The following is a 20,780-nucleotide window of genomic DNA, read 5'->3' as shown; positions in this document are numbered from 1 at the left end:
CTGATAGTAGAAGCTATAACCATCAGAAAAATAGGAAACGCTTAACAAACAAATGTTAAATTGTCGAAGAATAGATAACTAGTCATATATAAATTGTTCCAGAGGAAAAAAGAAGCAACACTACCTAACACATTTTGTATGTCTAGTATAACTTTGATGCCCAAGCCAAACAAGAACATAAAAAATGAAATACGCAGTGGCATGCAAAATTGGTTCACAGGCTTGAAAGAGCCAATTGTGTGCATCTCTTTTCATGTCAGTAGCTGAAAATCTGATATGGCAAGAGTATTTATACCATGGAAACTGGCAAAAGCTAAAAAGTTAGGACTACTTCTGAAGAGTTCGTTAAATATTTACCATTATGTCACTAATATTATGTAATCTCAATTGAAAACACAGATGTTTCATTCAATATCACAGTTTAACCTAATCTAGAACTTTAAAAAAATGAAAAAAATTCCATTCATCTTAGAAATGCCTGGATAGTTCTAAATTTTAAAGAAATACATAACATAAGTAAAAAGGTTAAAGAGACCAACTATGACCTTCTCAGTATACAAAAAAAATGGTCATGATACAAGTTGTTAGCCAAACTGGGGAGATTAGGGGACATCTGTAACACAATAAAAAAATCTGCTAAAAATCTACAAACATACTGCTTAATGGTAAAAGGCCAAAAATAACACTTTAAAATCTGGAACAGAGCAAAGAAGCCTATTTTTAAAATGCACTTACAGTCAACACTATATTGAAAGATCAGCAGGTTATTGACAGTAAATAAATAAGAAGAGCCAAATCTGTTCCCAGACATAAATGTTTAAGAGAATCCAATTAGATCTCCTACAAAAATACAGCGACATAATAATGTAAGATTAATATACAAGTATGAATTCTCATTTCCATATACCAACAGTAAGTGGTAGAAAATAAAATACTTTAAAAAGAAATTATTTAGTGACACAGAGTTATTCACTAAGCACTGTTCAAAAACAAAGACTGGAATAATAGGGGAGGTCCTATAAATTAGGTCCTATAAATCCTATAAATTAGGAACCTCCCCTATTATTCCAGTCTGTTTTTGAACAGTGCTTAGTGAATAACTCTGTCACTAAATAATATCTTTTTAAAGTATTTTCAAGAGACATTTATAGATAGATGTGTATGTATCAATATATAATTATATATCAATAGATAATTGATATATAATATCAATATATAATTTATAGCACCTCCCCTATCTGTGGCTTTGCTTTCTGTGATTTCAGTTACCCACGGTCAACTGGGGTCCAGAAGCAGATGATCCTCCTCCTGACATATCTTCAGAAGGTCACCGGTAGCCTAATGTTACCTAATAATGCCTACATCATTCACTTTGCCTCATCTCATCACGGAGGCATTTTATCATCTCACTTCATCATAAGAAGGGTAAGTACAGCACTAAATAAGATATTCTGAGAAAGACCACATTCACATAATTTTCACTGTGGTATATTATCATTGTTTTATTTTATTATTAGTTACTGTTAATTTCTTACTATGCTTAATTTATAAATGAAACTTTATCATAGGTGTGTATGCACAGGAAAAGACCTAGTATATGGAGAGTTCAGTATTATTTGAGGTTTTAGGCATCCACCCAGCATCCTGGAACACAGCCCCTGTGGATAAGGAAGAACTACTGTATTAACTTCAGATTGTTCTAGCTATGTGCAAAAAGGTGTTCATATTTTGATAGGGACTGCAAAACGAATAATACAATTATAAAATGGGCAGAAGACATGAACAGACATTTCTCCAAAGAGGACATACAGATGGCCAACAGACATGAAAAGATGCTCAGCATCACTCATCATCAGGGAAATACAAAATCAAAACTATAATGGGTTATCACCTGACACCTATCCAAATGGCTAAAATTAACAACACAAGAAACAACTGGTGTTGGCAAAGATATGGAGAAAGGGAAACCCTCCTGCACTGTTGTGTGGGAATGCAAACAGGTGTTTGCATTGTATACTTGGAGAATGGTATAGAGGTTCCTCAAAAAATTGAAAATAGAACTACCCTACAATATAATAATTGCACTACTAGGTATTTGCCCAAAGAATACAAAAATACTAATTTGAAGGGATACATGCATCCCTATATTTATAATGTAGCACTATCTACAACAGCCAAATTATGGTAATAGCCCAGGTGTCCAATGACTGATGAATGGGCAAAGAAAATATGGTATACATACACAATGGAATATTACTCAGCCATAAAAAGAATGAAATCTTGCCATTTGCTTCGACATGGATGGAGCTAGGGAGTATTCTGCTAAGCAAAATAAGTCAGTCAGAAAAAGAACATATTTTCACTCATATATGGAATTTAAGAAATGAAACAAATGAGTGAAGTTTAAAAAAAAAAAAAGAGAGAGGCAAAGCAAGAAAGAGACTCTTTCCTATACAAAACAAACTGAAGGTTACCAGAGGTGGTAGGGGGATGGGTTAAATAGGTGTTGGGGATTAAGAAGGGAACTTGTGATGGGCAATGGGTGTTGTATGCATATGCCTAATCACTACACTGTACATCTGAAACTAAGATTACACTGTATGTTAACTGGAATTTAAATAAAAGATCTTTTCAGTAATTCCTACAATGGACAATGTGCACCACAAAGAAGGGGATAGAGCTACTTATCAAGTTCACTGATATGGAATGATCTCCAAGGTATTTTTTTAAGTGAAAACAGCAAGGTATAGAATAATATACAGTTTTAAAAAAATTATGTTTGTAAAACCAGATGGGGATGATGAGTACACCTACAAATCTGCCTATGCAGAATATATCTGGGAAGGATACAGACAAAATTGGCAAAGAAATGAATAAGGTCAGGAATAGAGGCAAGGCTTTTCATAATATATTCTTTCATACATTTGAAATTTTAAACCATGTAAATGCATTATTGAAAAGAAAGAAAAAGAATTTTTTTAAGTACCACTTATAAGAGCACAAAAAATGTTGGACACCCAGTAATAAAATACATAAGAACTCAATAGAAAAAGTTATAAATTTATAAATTTAATGCATTTGAAATAAAAATCTAAGTTTTTCACAAAATTAAAAAAAAAAACCACCTCATTTTAAAAATGTATATGAAAAAGCAAAGGGCTAAGAAAAGCCAAGACAACTATGAAGGAGAAGGTAAGGAAAGCCTTCAGCTTCATATGGAGTTATAATATTGACCAAGATATACCAAAAGACCAATGGAAAATGAAATGTTCAGAAATCTGCAGCAGTATTTCAGGGCAGAAGGGGAGAGGAACACATGTCAAAACTAATTCAGTCCAAGCAGTTGGGAGGCAAATACAACATTTAGGTAGTAGATAGTTACTGTGTGCTGGTAAAGGCTTTTTAGGGGAAGAATAAATTAATGGTTCAAAATTCTGATGTGCAATTATCTTAACTGGTTTGAAGAAAGCACAAGTATACTGAGGAATACACAGTCATTTCTGATACCACCAATTTCGAAAGCCCACCATTTTAATTCCACTTTAATAATCATTTTATCATATCTGTACCTGTTTAGTAGAAATTATTTCCTTTTGACTCTACTTTTTTGCCTGACGAATTTTCTTAGTGTCCCACACTAATCAAGAGGGTAGGCATAATTGGATATAATTTACCAGGGGATTTTAATCAGGACCCATTTATCTTTTGCTACTTTAGCAAATTCCTAAGTCCTAGGAATTTAACAATTCTTACTTGGAATTTACAGGGAAGGCCAAAATTCAATTAATTGAAAATTACTTTGACAAAATGATGATAATGAATGTAAAAAAGAATATATTTAGAAAAGAAACCTTAAAAGATTTAATAATTTCTATATAAGCATACAAGATACAGTTCACTGACAAGTTAAAACCTTACCCTTTTCAGGTAATTCTGGACCTCTTCCCCTACTTCTGCCCATCCGGTCATTCCTAATTTCACTTCGAGACTCATTTCTTGCATCATTCCTTATTTCAGTACGAGAACTTTCTTCTCTCAAATGGTTTCTGCCATAACTTCGGGATTCTTCTTGATAGGCATCCTCCTTTCGATGAGTATCTCGACTTTCACGGTCCCTGTAGTCATGGGTATCACGAGCAGACCGAGAATCTCTGGGGTCACGGCTCTCTTTGTTATCTCTGCTATAATCTCTCATCTCCCTGGAGTCCCGAATGTCTCTGGAGTCCCTTAATTCCCGTCGGTCTCTAGTATCTCTGGCATCTCTTCGATCCCGACCATCTCGAGGTTCTCTGTCATCTCTGTGGTCTCTAGAAGAGCTCTGATCTTGTTCATACTCTCGTTCTTCTCTTGTGTCCTTTTCTCTATCCCTTTTGCTTCTTGTCTCTGTAATGCAAGTTTGGAAATCAACTAGGATTCCTTTAACAAAATTTTGAGAAACCAGACAATACATGTATCATATATAGACAATACATATATAATATAGAGCTAAAAATTTTTTAAAAATGGTAATTCACGTTCTTTGCAGAAAATACAAAAAAGAAAACGTGGGCAAATAAGAAAATTAAAACCACACATAAACTACAATTCCAAAGCTAATTTTATTAACACTTGAATAACTATGTTCTTGATTAGATAAACTTTGATTAGGATCTTCCCATGCCCCAACTTATCCATACTTATCTTAAACAAATGAAACAAATAAATTGATCTCATATCACTGATGGTTTATTTTTTAGAAATTACTTGTAGAACTAGAGGTACACAGTGACTTTAGCCATCTCTACCAAGGAAGGGGCCAAACTGGACTATCCGTGACTACCTCAAGTGTACTTAAAGTACTTAAGAGTGGCTGGCCTACACTTAGTATGCTGGCTGGCAAAGAGATGCTGCTACTCACCCTCTCTTTTGCTACTCCCCCTCTCTTTTTCTTGAACTGTTTACTGAATCACTCCTCTGTCTCTCAGGTTTTCTCTCATTAAAGCATTTTCTAATGCTTCACAGAAAAATAAGAAAGGAACTTCAGTTTTAAAAAAGCTGAAACAAAACTCAATGATTATTTAATTCAACCTTGTCACCATCTAAATGAAGAAATTAAGAGGCCCAGTGCCTAAATGGCTTAGGCAACCCCATACCTAATGGAATTTGCAAAGAACATAAACTATTCTTTAGATGTGCCTAGAACAGGCAGAAATTGATCACAATATAAATCTGATATGAAGTCAAAGGACTAACAAGAGAACATTAGAAAACAAACATTGCATTGTTTCTAAGTCAGACTCCTTTTTGTGTTGCTCTCACATTCTGGAACTACTTCAAGATCTGAGGCTATTTTAGCAGTTACAGCAGCCATATGCCTAAGAGCCGTATGCCTATTATTAATTTACCTTCTTTTCTCTTTGTCCCAGGTGGCTAGGTCTACAGACTTTCTTAAGCACCCAAACAGTATCCACAAGACCCCCTAGATTTTCACATTAATAACTCATCTCTCCTGCCAATTACATAGTCCATATGCTTACATTCACAAATGCCCTTTAAGAACAGCAGCAGTAGGCAAGGATTGGATAGGTTTCCAACCATTTTGGTGCAATTTATGACTTCTAGTCCTCCTCCAATGCCAACTGGGCCTAAAAACATGTTCACTCAGTACCAGATCCTTTTCATGATTCCATCTGTCTTTTCAGATCTAGTTACTAAATTTTGTTCTTTACCTACCTCCCCATTCTTCCACTAAAATTATTCTTATTTCAGAAGATGACATCTAAACTGAGGAACAAATTGCTACATATCTTGTTTGGAAGGTTAAAGAAACATCTTTACAAAGAAACTAAACACATATGGTTTATTATTAAATGGATTCTTCTTGTAACACAGGCCACTCTTAGCACACAGACAAAAAATTCTTTTAAGACTCAACCACATACTATTTCCCCTCATTATTATTTCAAAACAGATATCAAACACACTAGAGCTTTCACTCAATAAGTACTCATTAAATGTACACTATATTCCCAGTCAACTCCAGTTAAAGATCTTATTAAAATTAATGCACAGGTGCTAAGAGAATTTTCCTATCTTACCAATGTTCCATAAATATTGCTGTGCTGTTTTGGTTCCAAAATGATATACATAAGAAACTATACAACAGAAGCTCTCTCTGATCCCTACCTAGATGTACATCATTTTCTTGAATAAAAGAACTTGATTAATTACTGCACTGCTGATAGGAAGAGAACAACGAAATTCAACATGTTTCACAGAAGACTACTGTAATATACTCTCAGAGGTTTATTTTAAAATGCACATTAAAGGGAAATGTTGCAACTAAGCAATATTTCCTGAGTACTCATTATGTTTAAACACCAACTCAGAAGTTAGGGGAAAAAACCTTAAATATGTAAGGTCAAGAGGCTTAGATAAGGAGTACAGAAAGAGATCAGAACTATTACACTATATTGCCAGATAATAGCACCTCAGCTTTAACAAGGAGCAGCAAATCCAAAGTTAACTTAATTCTCAGGGATCTAGAAAGGGAAACTGCTTTGTTAACTTCTTTTTACCTAGAAAACTGATCACTTGGCTTACACCGACCTTCTCAATATTCCCCCAGCCCTTACCTCTTTATCAAAACATAGGCGATGCTTTCAAACTATGCCCCCTGGTTTGCTGCTTTTCTTCCATTCACTTTTTTGTTTTTTTAAAGAACCAATTAAGCAATTAGAGGGATGTTTTAAGAATCAGACAGTCAAAAATTTCTAGAACTCGAGAGTACCCAAGTAAAACATCTTAGAAAGCACTACCTCAGTATACATAAAAATGCCCACTTATGGGGGCGCCTGGGTGGCTCAGTGGGTTACGCCGCTGCCTTTGGCTCAGGTCATGATCTCAGGGTCCTGGGATTGAGTCCCGCATCAGCTCTCTGCTTGGCAGGGAGCCTGCTTCCCTTCCTCTCTCTCTGCTTGCCTCTCTGCTTACTTGTGATCTCTCTCTGTCAAATAAATACATAAAATCTTTAAAAAAAAAATGCCCACTTATGTACATTTAATAGTTTATATGTTCCTGTGTCATTAAAAGCGCCTCTTACTGCCTTCAAGCACTCTTCTCTGTTAAAGACTTAATACAACACGGTTTTCTTCTTCTCCTTACTGTAGCAATAAATCTGAATGTCAAGTTAACAAAGAAAATATTTAACGCTAAAAAAAAAAATCAAGATAAAATACAGTGCATACCTTCTCTTCTTTCATGACGCCGATCATGAGACTGTGAAGTTCGTTCATGGTCATGCCTCCCTTTCTCTCGCATTGGAGAGCGATGTCTTGGGGGACTTTGCTTTCTCTGAGGAGAAGACAGAGAATGTGAAGGATAAGGAGATGCAGAGCGTCGTAAAGGTGGAGTTATTGTCCTCTGATAAGATGGTGAAGGAGATCTTTTTCGACGAGGAGAAGGAGAATGTCTTTGAATAGATGATCCTGATTGTGAGGAAGATGAGTGATGTCTAGAAGATATAGGAGAGTGATGCTGTCCTACTGGGGAAGTAGACCTGTAAAGAAAAGCAACAATTAAAAAAGCTGAATGCTAAAGTTAAAGTTAAAAGTGTGAATCATAATTCTAGGATAAATTTCAATTCACAACGCTGTACAGTAAGAAGCTAATTTTTAAAGATCTGGTTGATTTTAGGTCAGCCTGAGACCACAGTCCTAGATGAGATATATACTGCCTTGCTCCCAAGCTTGGGCTCCAAGCAGCACTCTCGCTGAACACAAACAGAATATTATCCTCACTTAAAGTATGGAATTCACTCTTAATCAGAGATAATCTCTGACCTCATGAATAGGTACTTGGGGGAAGGAAACCGCAAGAGGCTAAAGAGGAAACAGACTAGTGAGATCTAGATAGAAAGCGGCTGTGAGGGGCGCCTGGGTGGCTCAGTGGGTTAAGCCGCTGCCTTCTGCACAGGTCATGATCCCAGAGTCCTGGGATCGAGTCCCGCATCGGGCTCTCTGCTCAGTGGGGAGCCTGCTTCCTCCTCTCCCTCTGCCTGCCTCTCTGCCTGCTTGTGATCTCTCTGTCAAATAAATAAATAAAATATTTAAAAAAAAAAAAAAAAAAGAAGAAGAAAGCGGCTGTGAGAGTGCCTATAACTCACGGCTGTGGGGAAAGGGAAGTCATCATCAATTAAGAAGCCAAACCTGAAGTCTGCCCTGCTTGGGGTGAGATTCAGGATGGGGATAGAATGATATGGTTAAGGACATACTGTCTACACAGTCTTTATCTTAAATAACCAGGCTTCACTCTTGGCCAGTACAGATTAAGTTCATGAGTCCTGGTTTAACAAAGGCTTCTTCTACTCCCTTCCAATCACCTTCTTTCACTGCTGCCAAAGAAACAACTTATAACCACACAAAGCACAATGGAGTCACTCCTACAATATGTTAAATCCTGGGCCCTGGTTTACACTGATTATGCAAAATGTGTGTGTGACAGGAAGCTGGAATACACACATTTGTGCAATAACTAAAAAGAAATGGGACCAGAAAGAATGTTAAAAAATAACATTCCAGACAGCACATACCCAGATTAGTATCCTAGTCCTCATTCTGAAGATTAGATATTTGTTCAAAAACGTTCTGAAGTCCTAGTCAAAATATTTTAGAACACCTTCAGTGCCTATGGTATTTTTAATACCCACAATAGTAGCAAAGTCATTATTAATCCTACACCGGGGTTTCTCAGTCTTGGCGGTCCTGACACTTTGTGTTCAGTGACTGTAGTGGGGGGTGGGGGGGCTGTACTGTACATCACAGGGAGATCAGCAGCATTCCTGGCTTCTACCCACCAGAAGCCAGTCTCATGCTCCCTCTCACCCCCCATTCGTAACAGTAAAAAATACTCCAGACACTGCCAAATTTCCCCAGGAAAGCAAAAATCACCCCTTGTTAAGAACTGCTGGCCTGAACTATGTTCTTTATAAATGATGCCTAAGTAGACCTTTTTATCAATACAAGCACCAAATACATAAAATATATGTTACTCATTCAGGGAAGTGATTCCAATATATTGAAAAGAATTTTGCAGAACAAGGATTTTAGCAAATAAACAAAAACATCTTTTGGATAACAGTTGACTAAAAGAAGTCAGCTAATCAGAACATCATATTCACCTAAACATTGTAGTTATTAGTAATTTCACTAAACCTTCACACTTCTCATAAAAATTTTCTTTTCATAAAAAATTAAGCCATAAGCCACTATAATTTAACTGACTCTTAAGAGAAATGTATTTACTTATAGGTAGAAATAGAAATGCTCACAGGGTGTTACCCAAATTTGGAAAACCAGCTATGATCAATGGTCATTCAAATGCATCTTACCGAAAAGAAAAACACTGCAAGACTGAGAATTAGAATTATTACTGTTTGGTATGTTCCAACTGCAATGTCACCAGATTCTAGACAATTTGGAAATCTGTAAATTGATTAAAAAACATGGCTTTCCACTGAACTGGCATTTTGGTTAGTTTTATTAATTGTGCATACTAAAAACTGCTTCAAGAAAGTCTGCAATACCATTTGGTGATTAGTACATGGAACCTAAAAAATAAAATAGCTCATATTACTATCTTTAAAAAACACAATACAGTCCAATCACATTTCTATTCAAATTCAGTGTCGATAGCATGGAGTAAAAAATTCAGTTCAAGCTTAGGATAATCAACCTATCAAATTAAGGTCAGAGGAGACCAATCCATTGTTAAGTTATGGTTTCAGCATTTTTTCTTCTTACCCATCATCCTTCAAGAAAAAAAAAAATTAAGAAAACTTGGTTTAAATTAAAAGCATCTGTTATGAACCAAATATGTCCCCTCAAATTTATACAACCTCCCAATGTGATAGTATTTGAAGGTGGAGGCATTTGGGAGTAATTGGTTTAGATGAGGTCCTGTGGGTGGAGCTCCCAAGAGATCGTATCCTTACAAGAGTTCATTCTCTCCTGTCCATGCCAGGACACAGTGAGAAGACACTGTTTGTAAACCAGAAACCAAATCTGCTGGAACTCTGACCTTGGACTTTCCAGCCTCTATAGCTGTGAGAACTCAATGTCTGTTATATAAACCACTCCAGTATATGGTTATTTTATAACAGCAGCCCAAGATGGCTAAGATAGCATCTTTATTTTCTTATTATTCTTTCAAAAGTTCGATGACTAAACAATAGTGAAAAGAGAGGATGTTACCAAAACAAGATGGGTCAAATTATGGATGTCAGTGTAAAATGGACCTGGGCCTGTGTTCATTCTACACATAAGAAGGTAGAAAATAAAATTGCCTTGAAATCTGACCAAAATTATTAGTACTTTGGCTTTTACACTATTGCAGAGGTATATTAAAATACATTTCCAGTTAGAATAGCAGTAATTTTAGATTCTTCTTAGGCTTTAGAATTGGCTGGTTTCTTATCTGAGGAGAAAAAAGAGGTGACATTTGACACTCAAATTAAGAAAAGAGTTTATCATTGCATGAAGAGAGCTCAATACCTTAAAGAAGAAATCTGTATACTGCCAGCAAGAGCACTGTGATTTATAGCACTGGGAAAACCAATCTTTAGCCTGACTTGATTCTAACCAGAAGTTTTTTAATGCTACTATAATTAGGACAAAATGTGCAATGAGAAGATTCAGGGTATATTTAATTTGGGGAACATGTGAAAGGTTAAATAAATTTAAAAAGAAAAACTTCCCTCACTCAAGATACACAGATTTCACCTACAAACAAGCATGCTTACCCTAGACTTTTAAAAAATTACTAATACCAGTTTTTCTTTTAGTAAATGGTTTCTATTTCTAAAATGAAAATATGCCTTCATAATGTAACTAACTAACATTTATAAGTCACCCTTTAAAATCATCATGAAAAGTATACTTTAAAAAAAAAGGGCTATGGGCAATATCAAAATCAACTATTTCCAGTGGTAAAATGCAACACCATATGATACAGATTTCACACACAGAAATATTTTGGCTTTATTATTTTACATAAGAAACATATCCTGAATAAAAAAGTCACTTTAATTTATTGAGCTGATATTAAGTAAGCATCGTATATACTGCAAGCATTATTTTTGGCACTGAGAATACAGAAGTAAAAAAGACAGGCAACCTGGGGCTAATAAAACATTATGTTAATAAAAAATTTTAAAAAAAGATAGGCAAAACCACTAACATCATCATCATCATCATCATCATCATAATACCAATAACAGTAGCAGGTAACACATATATTATTATTACATCCGTACCATTGTTTTAAGGACTGAAAACCAGTCTGTCTACATGGACTACGAGTAGACCACCACCAGGAAAGCAAAGCAATTTCAGTTAGTTAATGCAACAACAGAGTAATAAAATAGAAACTATTAGGCTCCTCCCTCAAAAAAAGTCAGGGGACAACTTTAGGATGGTTCAAAGGAAAGAGCCTTATTGAGAAGATGGAATTTGAGCCAAGAACTGACAATCCAGGGAAAGAACATGACTTGCAGAGGGTTCAACCACAAGAGGCAGGAGGAATCACAATATATGAGAAGAACATTAAGAAGACAAGGGTAATTACAATTTGTAAGTGAAGAGTTACATGAGAGAAGGCCAGCTGATATGAAGTCATCTATGTGACGGTGAAAGCCGGACTGTACTTTTTTTTCCCCCCAGATTTTATTATAAGCATGAAGAAAATCACTATGAAAAAAATCACTAGAGAGTTTTAGGCATGAAGTGTCATTCAAAATCTAGCACGATCTCAAAGAATAAAAATTATTATGATCATCTCAACACATACAGAAAAAGCACTGACAAAACTCAACACCCATTTATGATAAAAATTCTCAACAAAGTGGCTTTAGAAGTAACATACCTCAACATAATAAAAGTCACACAGAACAAACCCACAATTAACATATCCAGTGGTGAAAAACAGAGCTTTTTCTCTAAGATTAGGAATAAGACAAGGATGTCCACTCTCATCACTATTATTCAACACAGTACTGGATGTCCTAGCTGCAGCAGTCAGATAAGAAAAAGAAATTAAAGGCCTTCGGAAACCTCCAAACTCTTTCTATGAGGCCAGCATCACCCTGATCCCCAAACTAGACAAAGCCCCATCAAAAAGGAGAATTACAAACCAATACCCTGATGAATATGGATGCAAAAATTCTCACCAAAATACTAGTCAATAGGATTTAATAGTACGTTAAAAGGATTATTCCCCACAACCAAGTGGGATTTATTCCTGGGCTGCAAGCGTGGTTCAACATCTGCAAATCAATCAGTGTGATCCAATTAATCCACATTAATAAAAGAAAGGACAAGAACCATATGATTCTCTCAACAGATACAGAAAAATCATTTGACAAAATACAGCATCCTTTTGTGATTAAAACTTCACAGTGTAAAGATAGAAGGAACATACCGCAAAATCATAAAAGTCATCTATAAAAACTCTGACCTTGTTTCCTGACCTTGACCCACGATAAGTATCATTCTCAATAGGAAAAAGCGGAGAGCTTTTCCCCTAAAAGGAACACAGCAGGGATGTCCACTATCATCACCACTGTTCAAGAGAGTACTAGAAATCCTAGCCTCAGCAATCAGACAACAAAAAGAAATACAAGGCATCCAAATCGACAAAGAAAAACTCTTGCTCTTTGCAGATGACACGATCCTCTTTGTGGAAAACCCAAAATACTCCAAAATTGTCAGAACTCATACAGGAATTCAGTAAAGTGGCAGGATATAAAATCGATGCACAGAAATCAGCTGTATTTCTATACACCAACAGCAAGACAGAAGAAAGAGAAATTAAGGAGTTAATCCCATATACAATTGTACCCCCAAACACAAGATACCTAGGAATAAACCTAACCAAAGAGGCAAAGGATCTGTACTCAGAAAACTATGTAACACTCATGAAAGAAATTGAGGAAGGCGCAAAGAAATGGAAAAATGTTCCATGCTTATGGACTGAAAGAATAAATATGGTTAAAATTTAAAATGTCTATGCTACCTTGTGCAAACTACACATTCAATGCAATCCCTATCAAAATACCATCAACTTTTTTCACAGAGCTGGAACAAATAATCCTAAAATTTGAATGGAACCAGAAAAGACCCCAAATACCCAAAGAAATGTTGAAAACAAAAAGCAAAGTTGATGGCATCACAATTCTGGACTTCAAGATGTATTACAAAGCTGCAATCATCCAAACAGTATGGTACTGGTACAAACAGACACACAGTTCAATGGAACAGAACAGAGAACCCAGAAATGGACCCTCAACTCTATGGTCAACTAATCTTTGACAAGGCAGAAAAGAATATCCAATGGAAAAAAGACAGTCTCTTCAACAAATGGTGTTGGGAAAATTGGACAGCCACTGGCAGGCGAATGAAATTGGACCATTTCCTTACACCACACACACAAAAAGAGACTCAAAATGGATGCAAGATCTCAATGTGAGACAGCAATCCATCAAAATCCTACAGGAGAACACAGGCAGCAACCTCTTTGACCTCGGCTGCAGCAACTTCTGGCTAGACATGTCTCCAAAGGCAAGGGAAACAAAGGCAAAAATCACATCACTTGGAAAAAGAAAAAAAAAAAAAAAAAAAATCACATCACTTGGCATCAGGGAACTACAAATCAAAACCACAATGAGATACCACCACACACCAGTCAGAATGGCTAAAATTAATAAGCCAGGAAACGACAGATGTTGGCAAGGATGTGGAGAAAGGGGAACCCTCCAGGACTGTTGGTGGTAATGCAAGCTACTGCAGCCACTTTGGAATACAGTATGGAGATTCCTCAGAAAGTTGAAAACAGAGCTATCCTATGGCCCAGCAATTGCACTACTAGGTATTCACCCCGAAGATACAAACGTAGTGATCTGAAGGGGCACATGCACCTCAATGTTTATAGCAGCCATGTCCACAATAGCCAAACTATGTAAAGAGCCCAGATGTCCACTGACAGATGAATGGATAAAGATGTGGTCTATATAGACAATGGAATATTACTCAGCCATCAAAAATTGAAATCTTACCATTTGCAATGACATGGATAGACTAGAGTATTATGCTAAGTGAAATAAATCAATCAAAGAAAGATATAGTGAGTGCTGGGTATTATATAAGACTGAAGAATCAAAGACCTATACCTCTGAAACCATTAACACATTATATGTTAATTGAATTAAAATTAAAATTAAAAAATAAAAAAAAGAAAGGCATTTAATTGGTAAGGAAGAAATTAAAATGTCACTATTTGTAGATGACATGATACTATACATAGAAAACTGTAGGGCGCCTGGGTGGCTCAGTGGGTTAAGCTGCTGCCTTTGGCTCAGGGCATGATCTTGGGGTCCCGGGATCGAGTCCTGCATCAGGCTCTCTGCTTAGCAGGGAGCCTGCTTCCCTTCTCTCACTCCGCCTGCCTCTCTGTCTACTTGTGATCTCTCTCTGTCAAATAAATAAAATCTTTAAAAAAAAAAAAGAAAAAACTGTAAAGAATCCGTGAAAAATGTATCGGAAGTAATACATGGATTCAGCAAAGTTGCAGGGTATAAAATTACTACAGAGAACTGGATTGCATTTCTATACCCTAATAACAAAATAGGAGAAAGAATAATTAAGAAAATAATGCTACTTAAAACTGCACCAAAACCGATAAAATAACTAGAAATAAATTTAACCAAGGAGTTGAAAGACCTGTACTCTGAAAAGTATAAAACACTGAAGAAAGAAACTAAAGATAACATAAACAAATGGAAAGACATACTATGCTCATGGAAGAATTAATATTGTTCAAATGGTAATCTACAGATTCAAAATAATCCCTATCAAAATGTCAATAGCATTTTTTGCTAAACTAGAACACATAACCCTAAAGTTGTATGGATCCCCAAAAGATCCTAAATTGCCAAGGCGATAAAGCAAACAAACAAACAAAACAAAGCAGGAGGTATCCCAATTCCAGATTTCAAGATACATTACAAAGTTATAATGATCAAAATAGACATGTGATCACTGAACAGAAGAAACAGCCCAGAAATAAACCCACAATTATATGGTCAACTAATCTATGACAAAGGAGGCAAGAATATATACTGGGAAAAAGACAGCCTCTTCAATTAGTGATGCTGGGAAAACTGTACAGCCACATGCAAAAGAATGAAACCGGACCATTTCCTTCTACCATACACAAAAATAAACTCAAAATGGATTAAAGAACTAAAACCATAAAACTCCTAGAAAAAACACAGGCCATAATTTTTCTAACATTGGCCTTACCAACATTTTCTTCAGTCTATCTCCTCAGGCAAAGGAAATAAAAGCAAAATAAGCTACTGGGACTATACCAATACAAAAAGCTTTATGCACAGCTAAGGAAACCATCAACAAAACAAAAGGGCAAAATACTGGATAGGAGAAGATACTTGCAAATGATATATCTAATAAGGGGTTATTACCTAAACATATATAAAGAGCTTATACAACTCAGTAGCAAAAAAACAAAAACAAAAACAAAAACCACCACAACAAAACAAAGCAAGACAAACAAAACTCCAAAACAACTAATCCAGCTGAAAATGGACAGAGGACTTGAAGAGACATTCCGAAGATGATCACAGATGGCCAAAAGACACATGAAAGACACTTGCATCACTAATCATCAGATAAATACAAATCAAAACCAGCCACCTTATACCTGTCAGAATGGTCAAAATAAAAAAAAAAAAAGAAAGAAACAAAACAAGTGTTAGTGAGGATTCAGACAAAAAGGAACCCTCGTGCTGCTGATGTGAATGTAAACTGGTATAGTTACTGTGGAAAGCACTCTGAAGGTTCCCCCCAAAAATTAAAAATAGAAATACCATACGATGTAGTAATTCCACTCCTAGGTATCTACCTTAAGTTAAAAAAAAACAAAAAACACTAATCTGAAAAGACACAGGCACCCCTATGGCTATGACAGCATTGTTTACAATAGCCAAGATATGGAAGCAGCTGAAGTTCCCATCAATAAATACATAAAGGAAGATGTGGCATATATATGCAATGAAACAGTGTTCAGCCATAAAAAGAATGAGATGTTGCCACTGGTAACAACATGGATGGACCCAGAAGGTATTATGCTAAGTAAAATGAGTCAGACTGAAAAAATATGAATACCACATAATATCACTTATATGTAGAATCTAAAAATAAAAAAAAATTTTTAAAAAGCAGAAACAAACCCATAAATATAGAGAACATCTGATGGTTCTCAGAGGCGTGGGGTGGGGGGAGATGGGCAAAATGGGTGAAGAGGAATGGGAGATACAGAATTCCAGTTATGGAATGACTAAGTCACAGGGATAAAAGGTACAGCATAGGAATACAGTCAGTGATACTGTAATAATGTAGCGTGGTGACAGATGGGGGCTACACTGGTGAGCACAGCATAATGTATAGAGAAGTTGAATCACTAGGTTGTGCATCTCATGCTAAATTAATGTTGTGTCAAGTATACAATAAAAAAAATAATCTAGCAATATCTTACCTATCTAAATAAGTATGTAAGATAGAGAAAGAAAATGCTTCTGTGTGATGATCCCTTTTAAACCTAGAATTTGCTGTCCCTCTGAAGCAAGTAATAAATTCCCCTGAAAGGGGAATGAGCTATGTGAACAATCTCCCAAAATAGAATACTTTTGTCTGTAGGAATCTTTTGAAAAATGTCTCCTCATAAATATATAATGGTACTTGTAAAAAAATTTGACATAAGCAAACTAATCATTTCCACATAATACAAGTAAATCTAATCCAAGTAATAACAATTTGACTCAATTTTATTTTTGCATACATATAGAAATGAAGTAATTTCAAAACCTCAATTTAAGAATGAAGACTATTAAGATAAGGCTTAAATCAACACATCCTTAAATGTTATCCTAATCTAGATTTACAATAAATAAGAGAATTTTTCAGAATCTGGTTCAAGAGCCTTACACAGATTTGCTCAATCATTTGGCTTACTGAGGTAAAAACTGTACCTACCACTGTAACTGAAAATCAGAGGAGACAAGTACATGGTATCCCTAGCACTTATGAGAAGATTGTTTTTAAGCTTTAGAAGTAAGGGAGTCAGTATTCCAAATGAAATAAAATCCAGAAACAACACATACCAGCCTAACATGAATGAAGACAACTGGCTCCTATCCTCTACCTGGTAGACCAAGTTAAAGTACTACTTTCTCCTGGGAGGGGATAAGGGTGAGGGCGAGTGACCACACCAGGAAACAGCAGAAATCCAGTCTGGGGAAGGAGTGAGGTGACGAACAGTTCTCAAGGCTCTGGACTGATTTCCTAGACATAACATCTCCTCAGTTCAGGCCAACAAAATGGGTAAGCAAATAAGGAATATTCATGAAGTCCTTGTCACTCTTCTGAAAATCCTATCCAGTTGCAGATCATTTACCTGTTAGTGAAAAAATTACCAGCAGATGGCACCAAACCACAGCCAGATTGGGATGAATTTTGCTAGTGCAAATTTGGGTGTCTTTCACTAATCTCACCACATACAAGGCAGCCCCACACTTTTACTGGGTTGAATTTCTGTTCTTCATTTACCATGGTGTACACTTCTGATTGCAGCAATTATGGGAACAGATCAAACTTCCCAACCACCTCCTGCTGCTGAAAACGCTCTCTGAAACAAGTACTTGAGAACAACTTTCAAGTCTCTAACTTCACCAAGCATGTTGCACAAAAGATAAAAGTACACTTTTTAGGGATATAAAACCATTTTAGATTTGGCTGCAAAACAGGAGGTTCTCTAGTGAGCTCAACAAATTTTCCCAATATCACACCCATGAAAAAGAGCACAAGACTTGATCCCTTAGACTAATTGTGAAATTGCTTATTTTCCTCCAATGTGACTGAATTATTTTGATATTTATAAAACTCTCATTTTGGGGGCACCTGGATGGCTCAGTTAGTAAAGCATGTGACTCTTGATCTCAGGGTCATGAGTTCCAGCCCCACATTGACCGCAGAGCTTACTTAAAAAATAAATAAATAAATAAACAAACAAACCACATCTTTAATACAAGTCTACCATAAATTTAGTGTATTATAGAATATATTCAGGTATGTTACAGATTTCTTTAAGTGCCTTAATTTTATATCCCTAGCCTAAATCACCATTCACATGAAAACACTTCTTAGGTCTATACATAAAGCTTCATTAAATTAATGGCAGAAAAAAAGATGAATGCCTCAGATAAGCAATTTCCAACCTGAACATAAAGGTCCCATTTTATTACTAAGAAGTTTGCATATCCTTCATTATATTATTTGTGTTAATACCCATTAATTAAGGAAAATGTTATAAAAGGTATTAAAATGAGTACTTTTAAAATTTATTATTTTGAAGTTACACTACTCTCTTTTTTTCCTTTCACGTGTGAGACTGGAGTAGTGATTATGTGTTTTTTAAGTGTAGTTCTCTCCTGGAGATATATGCTAAAATATGTATAGGTAAAACAGTGAGATATCTGGGATTTGCTTCAAAATAATACTGGAGGAGGGAGGGGTATAGGAGTAAAGGAAACAAGATGAATATAAAAGTATCATTGTACTATTGTAGTTTTATGTGTGTGAAATGTTCCATAATAATAATGTTAATGTAACATTTTTCTATCTTCTATATATAGTCCAGCAACACTGGTACACATTACTCAAGAAACCATCCTTCAGTCTACAGAAAAACGCTTGGTGCACAAATGGTTTCTTCCTTGTCCTCTGGCTCATGGCCACAGGGTGAGATTTGCCAACCCAGACCATCGTACCTGTACATGAATGGTAAACACTGAATAAATCCAATAAATAATATTTCTTATGAAAGGTCTGAAACATTCTGATTTAATTATTTTGATAAATGTGTGCAATCACTGAAAGGAAGTAAGACTGTCACTTTGATGGTGATTTGCTTATTCTGCTAAATTGAAGTCAAAGCCAACAAATTTTGAATGATCACATCTGTCTTTCAAAGCTTAGCAAGACTCATCATGTAGGCATTTGTACTATTAAGAAGTAGATTTCTATCCTCCAGTAATTATAATGAAGTGTTTTTTAAAAAGTGATTACCTGTGCACTCAATATTATCTTCGCATTTAACCACAAAATTCTGCATCCTAGCCTTTTGATTAAAACATATTAGCTTCCATCAGCGAAACCATATTTAACCAAATCTCCAGCAAAATGAGCACTATAGAATTGCTAGCTAACTCCTCTGGTTAACTACTAACCAAAAAGTTTATGTTTGCTTAAATCTTTGTTCTTAAAGTACACCAGTAATTTGGTTTACTTTCCTAATTCAACAAAGCATTACAGAATATAGATTTTCACTGATGAAAAAGATATTACAGGTCCACTGAAATACCACTGCAAATATCTGCTTTAGGATTATCTAAACATAACAGGTTAGGAATACTGACACAAAATATTCCTTTCACAGGTGATTTTCTGACTAAATACCTAATATGAATTTAATTTTCCTGTGAATCGCACCTCTTCTAAACAAATTACAGAATAAAAAGTACTTAGTTGAGTTCCAGGTAATCAAGATTTTACCATTTTCTGTACAGAACAAGTCATAAAAAGTTTACTTTATAAAAATGTAATGGGAAGGGACGCCTGGGTGGCTCAGTTGGTTAAGCGGCTGCCTTCGGCTCAGGTCATGCTGGGACCAGCACGCTGGGATCGAGTCCCGCCCTTGCTTGGCAGGGAGCCTGCTTCTCCCTCTGCCTCTGTCTGCCTGAGCTTGCTCTTGCTTCTCTCTCTATGACAAATAAATAAATAAAATCTTTAAAAAAAAAATGTAATGGGAAATTGCTACATTTTCTAAAAGTAATAAAATCCATAAGGCTTTTTTTTCTTGGATAAACAGGTAGTATTCAGATTTTGATCAATGTTGCACAAATAAGTAATAGCTCAGTAAAGTTTACCAGCCAAATGGGAAGACACTGATTCACTTCAAAACATGACAGAACTTAGTGCGATTAAATCAACAAATATTCTGGGAACAGAGTATATTGTTAACAAAGCTGATGTGGCCAACGAAGACTTGGGGGAGGTACTCAAATTCTCAATGCCAGATCAGTCGCAGACAGAGGGAGGAATATCACGATTTTTTTTCTGAGAGGGAATGGGTACTTTCCCTCTCACCAAAACACAGGCAAAATTTCACCCACAAATCAAGAAATTTGCAGATCCCCTGAAATCTACCAATGGATCTCCAGTCAGGAGCCCCTGATCTAGAAAGTTATGAAATTGAGATACAGAAGACAGGGAAAGGAATTAAGCCATAGGATCATATGGTTTTGCTGCATCATCTGTCCTACCCATATGCATACTCCTCTATAACCACATAGGGAACCATCCTTAAGAAATGTAAGCAACCTCCTACACATTCAACAGGCCTTATAAGTTTTACTTGGAAAAAAAAAAAAGAATCCATGTTCAGAGAACTATTATTTTCCATACATGTGATTACTATATTACTTCTACCTATAGTAACAAAGCTTCTGAGAACATATTTGTTCATGGATACCCTATACCAAATAAATAAATGAATTAGGATATTTTTACCTTAGCACAACATATCCTAATAACCAAAATATTTTAAATAAGCCCATTAGAATGCCTAAATTAATTTTAAAGGACAATTTTCTCCAAAAAGAATTTGGACACTAA

At 35.7% G+C, this 20,780-nt stretch overlaps 1 protein-coding gene across 9 annotated transcripts in view; it reads right to left on the bottom strand.

Annotated features, from left to right (window-relative positions):
- ZC3H13 (zinc finger CCCH-type containing 13) overlaps window positions 1–20,780 on the bottom strand; it is a 101,272-nt gene that overhangs the window by 29,792 nt on the left and 50,700 nt on the right. For all 9 annotated transcript variants that reach the window (XM_082700616.1, XM_082700618.1, XM_082700613.1 and 6 more), the window contains exons 9-10: window positions 7,227–7,537; window positions 3,919–4,383 (exon numbers count right to left, since the gene is read on the bottom strand). In XM_082700616.1, the coding sequence (XP_082556742.1) occupies window positions 3,919–4,383; window positions 7,227–7,537 (776 nt within the window). The remainder of the gene's footprint in view (window positions 1–3,918; window positions 4,384–7,226; window positions 7,538–20,780) is intronic.

This window comes from Mustela nivalis (genome assembly GCF_964662115.1).
Source record: "Mustela nivalis genome assembly, chromosome: 15".
NCBI classification, from domain to species: domain Eukaryota; kingdom Metazoa; phylum Chordata; class Mammalia; order Carnivora; family Mustelidae; genus Mustela; species Mustela nivalis.
The sequence above is the reverse complement of the archived record's forward strand: the minus strand, read 5'-3'. Positions and strand labels throughout refer to the sequence as shown.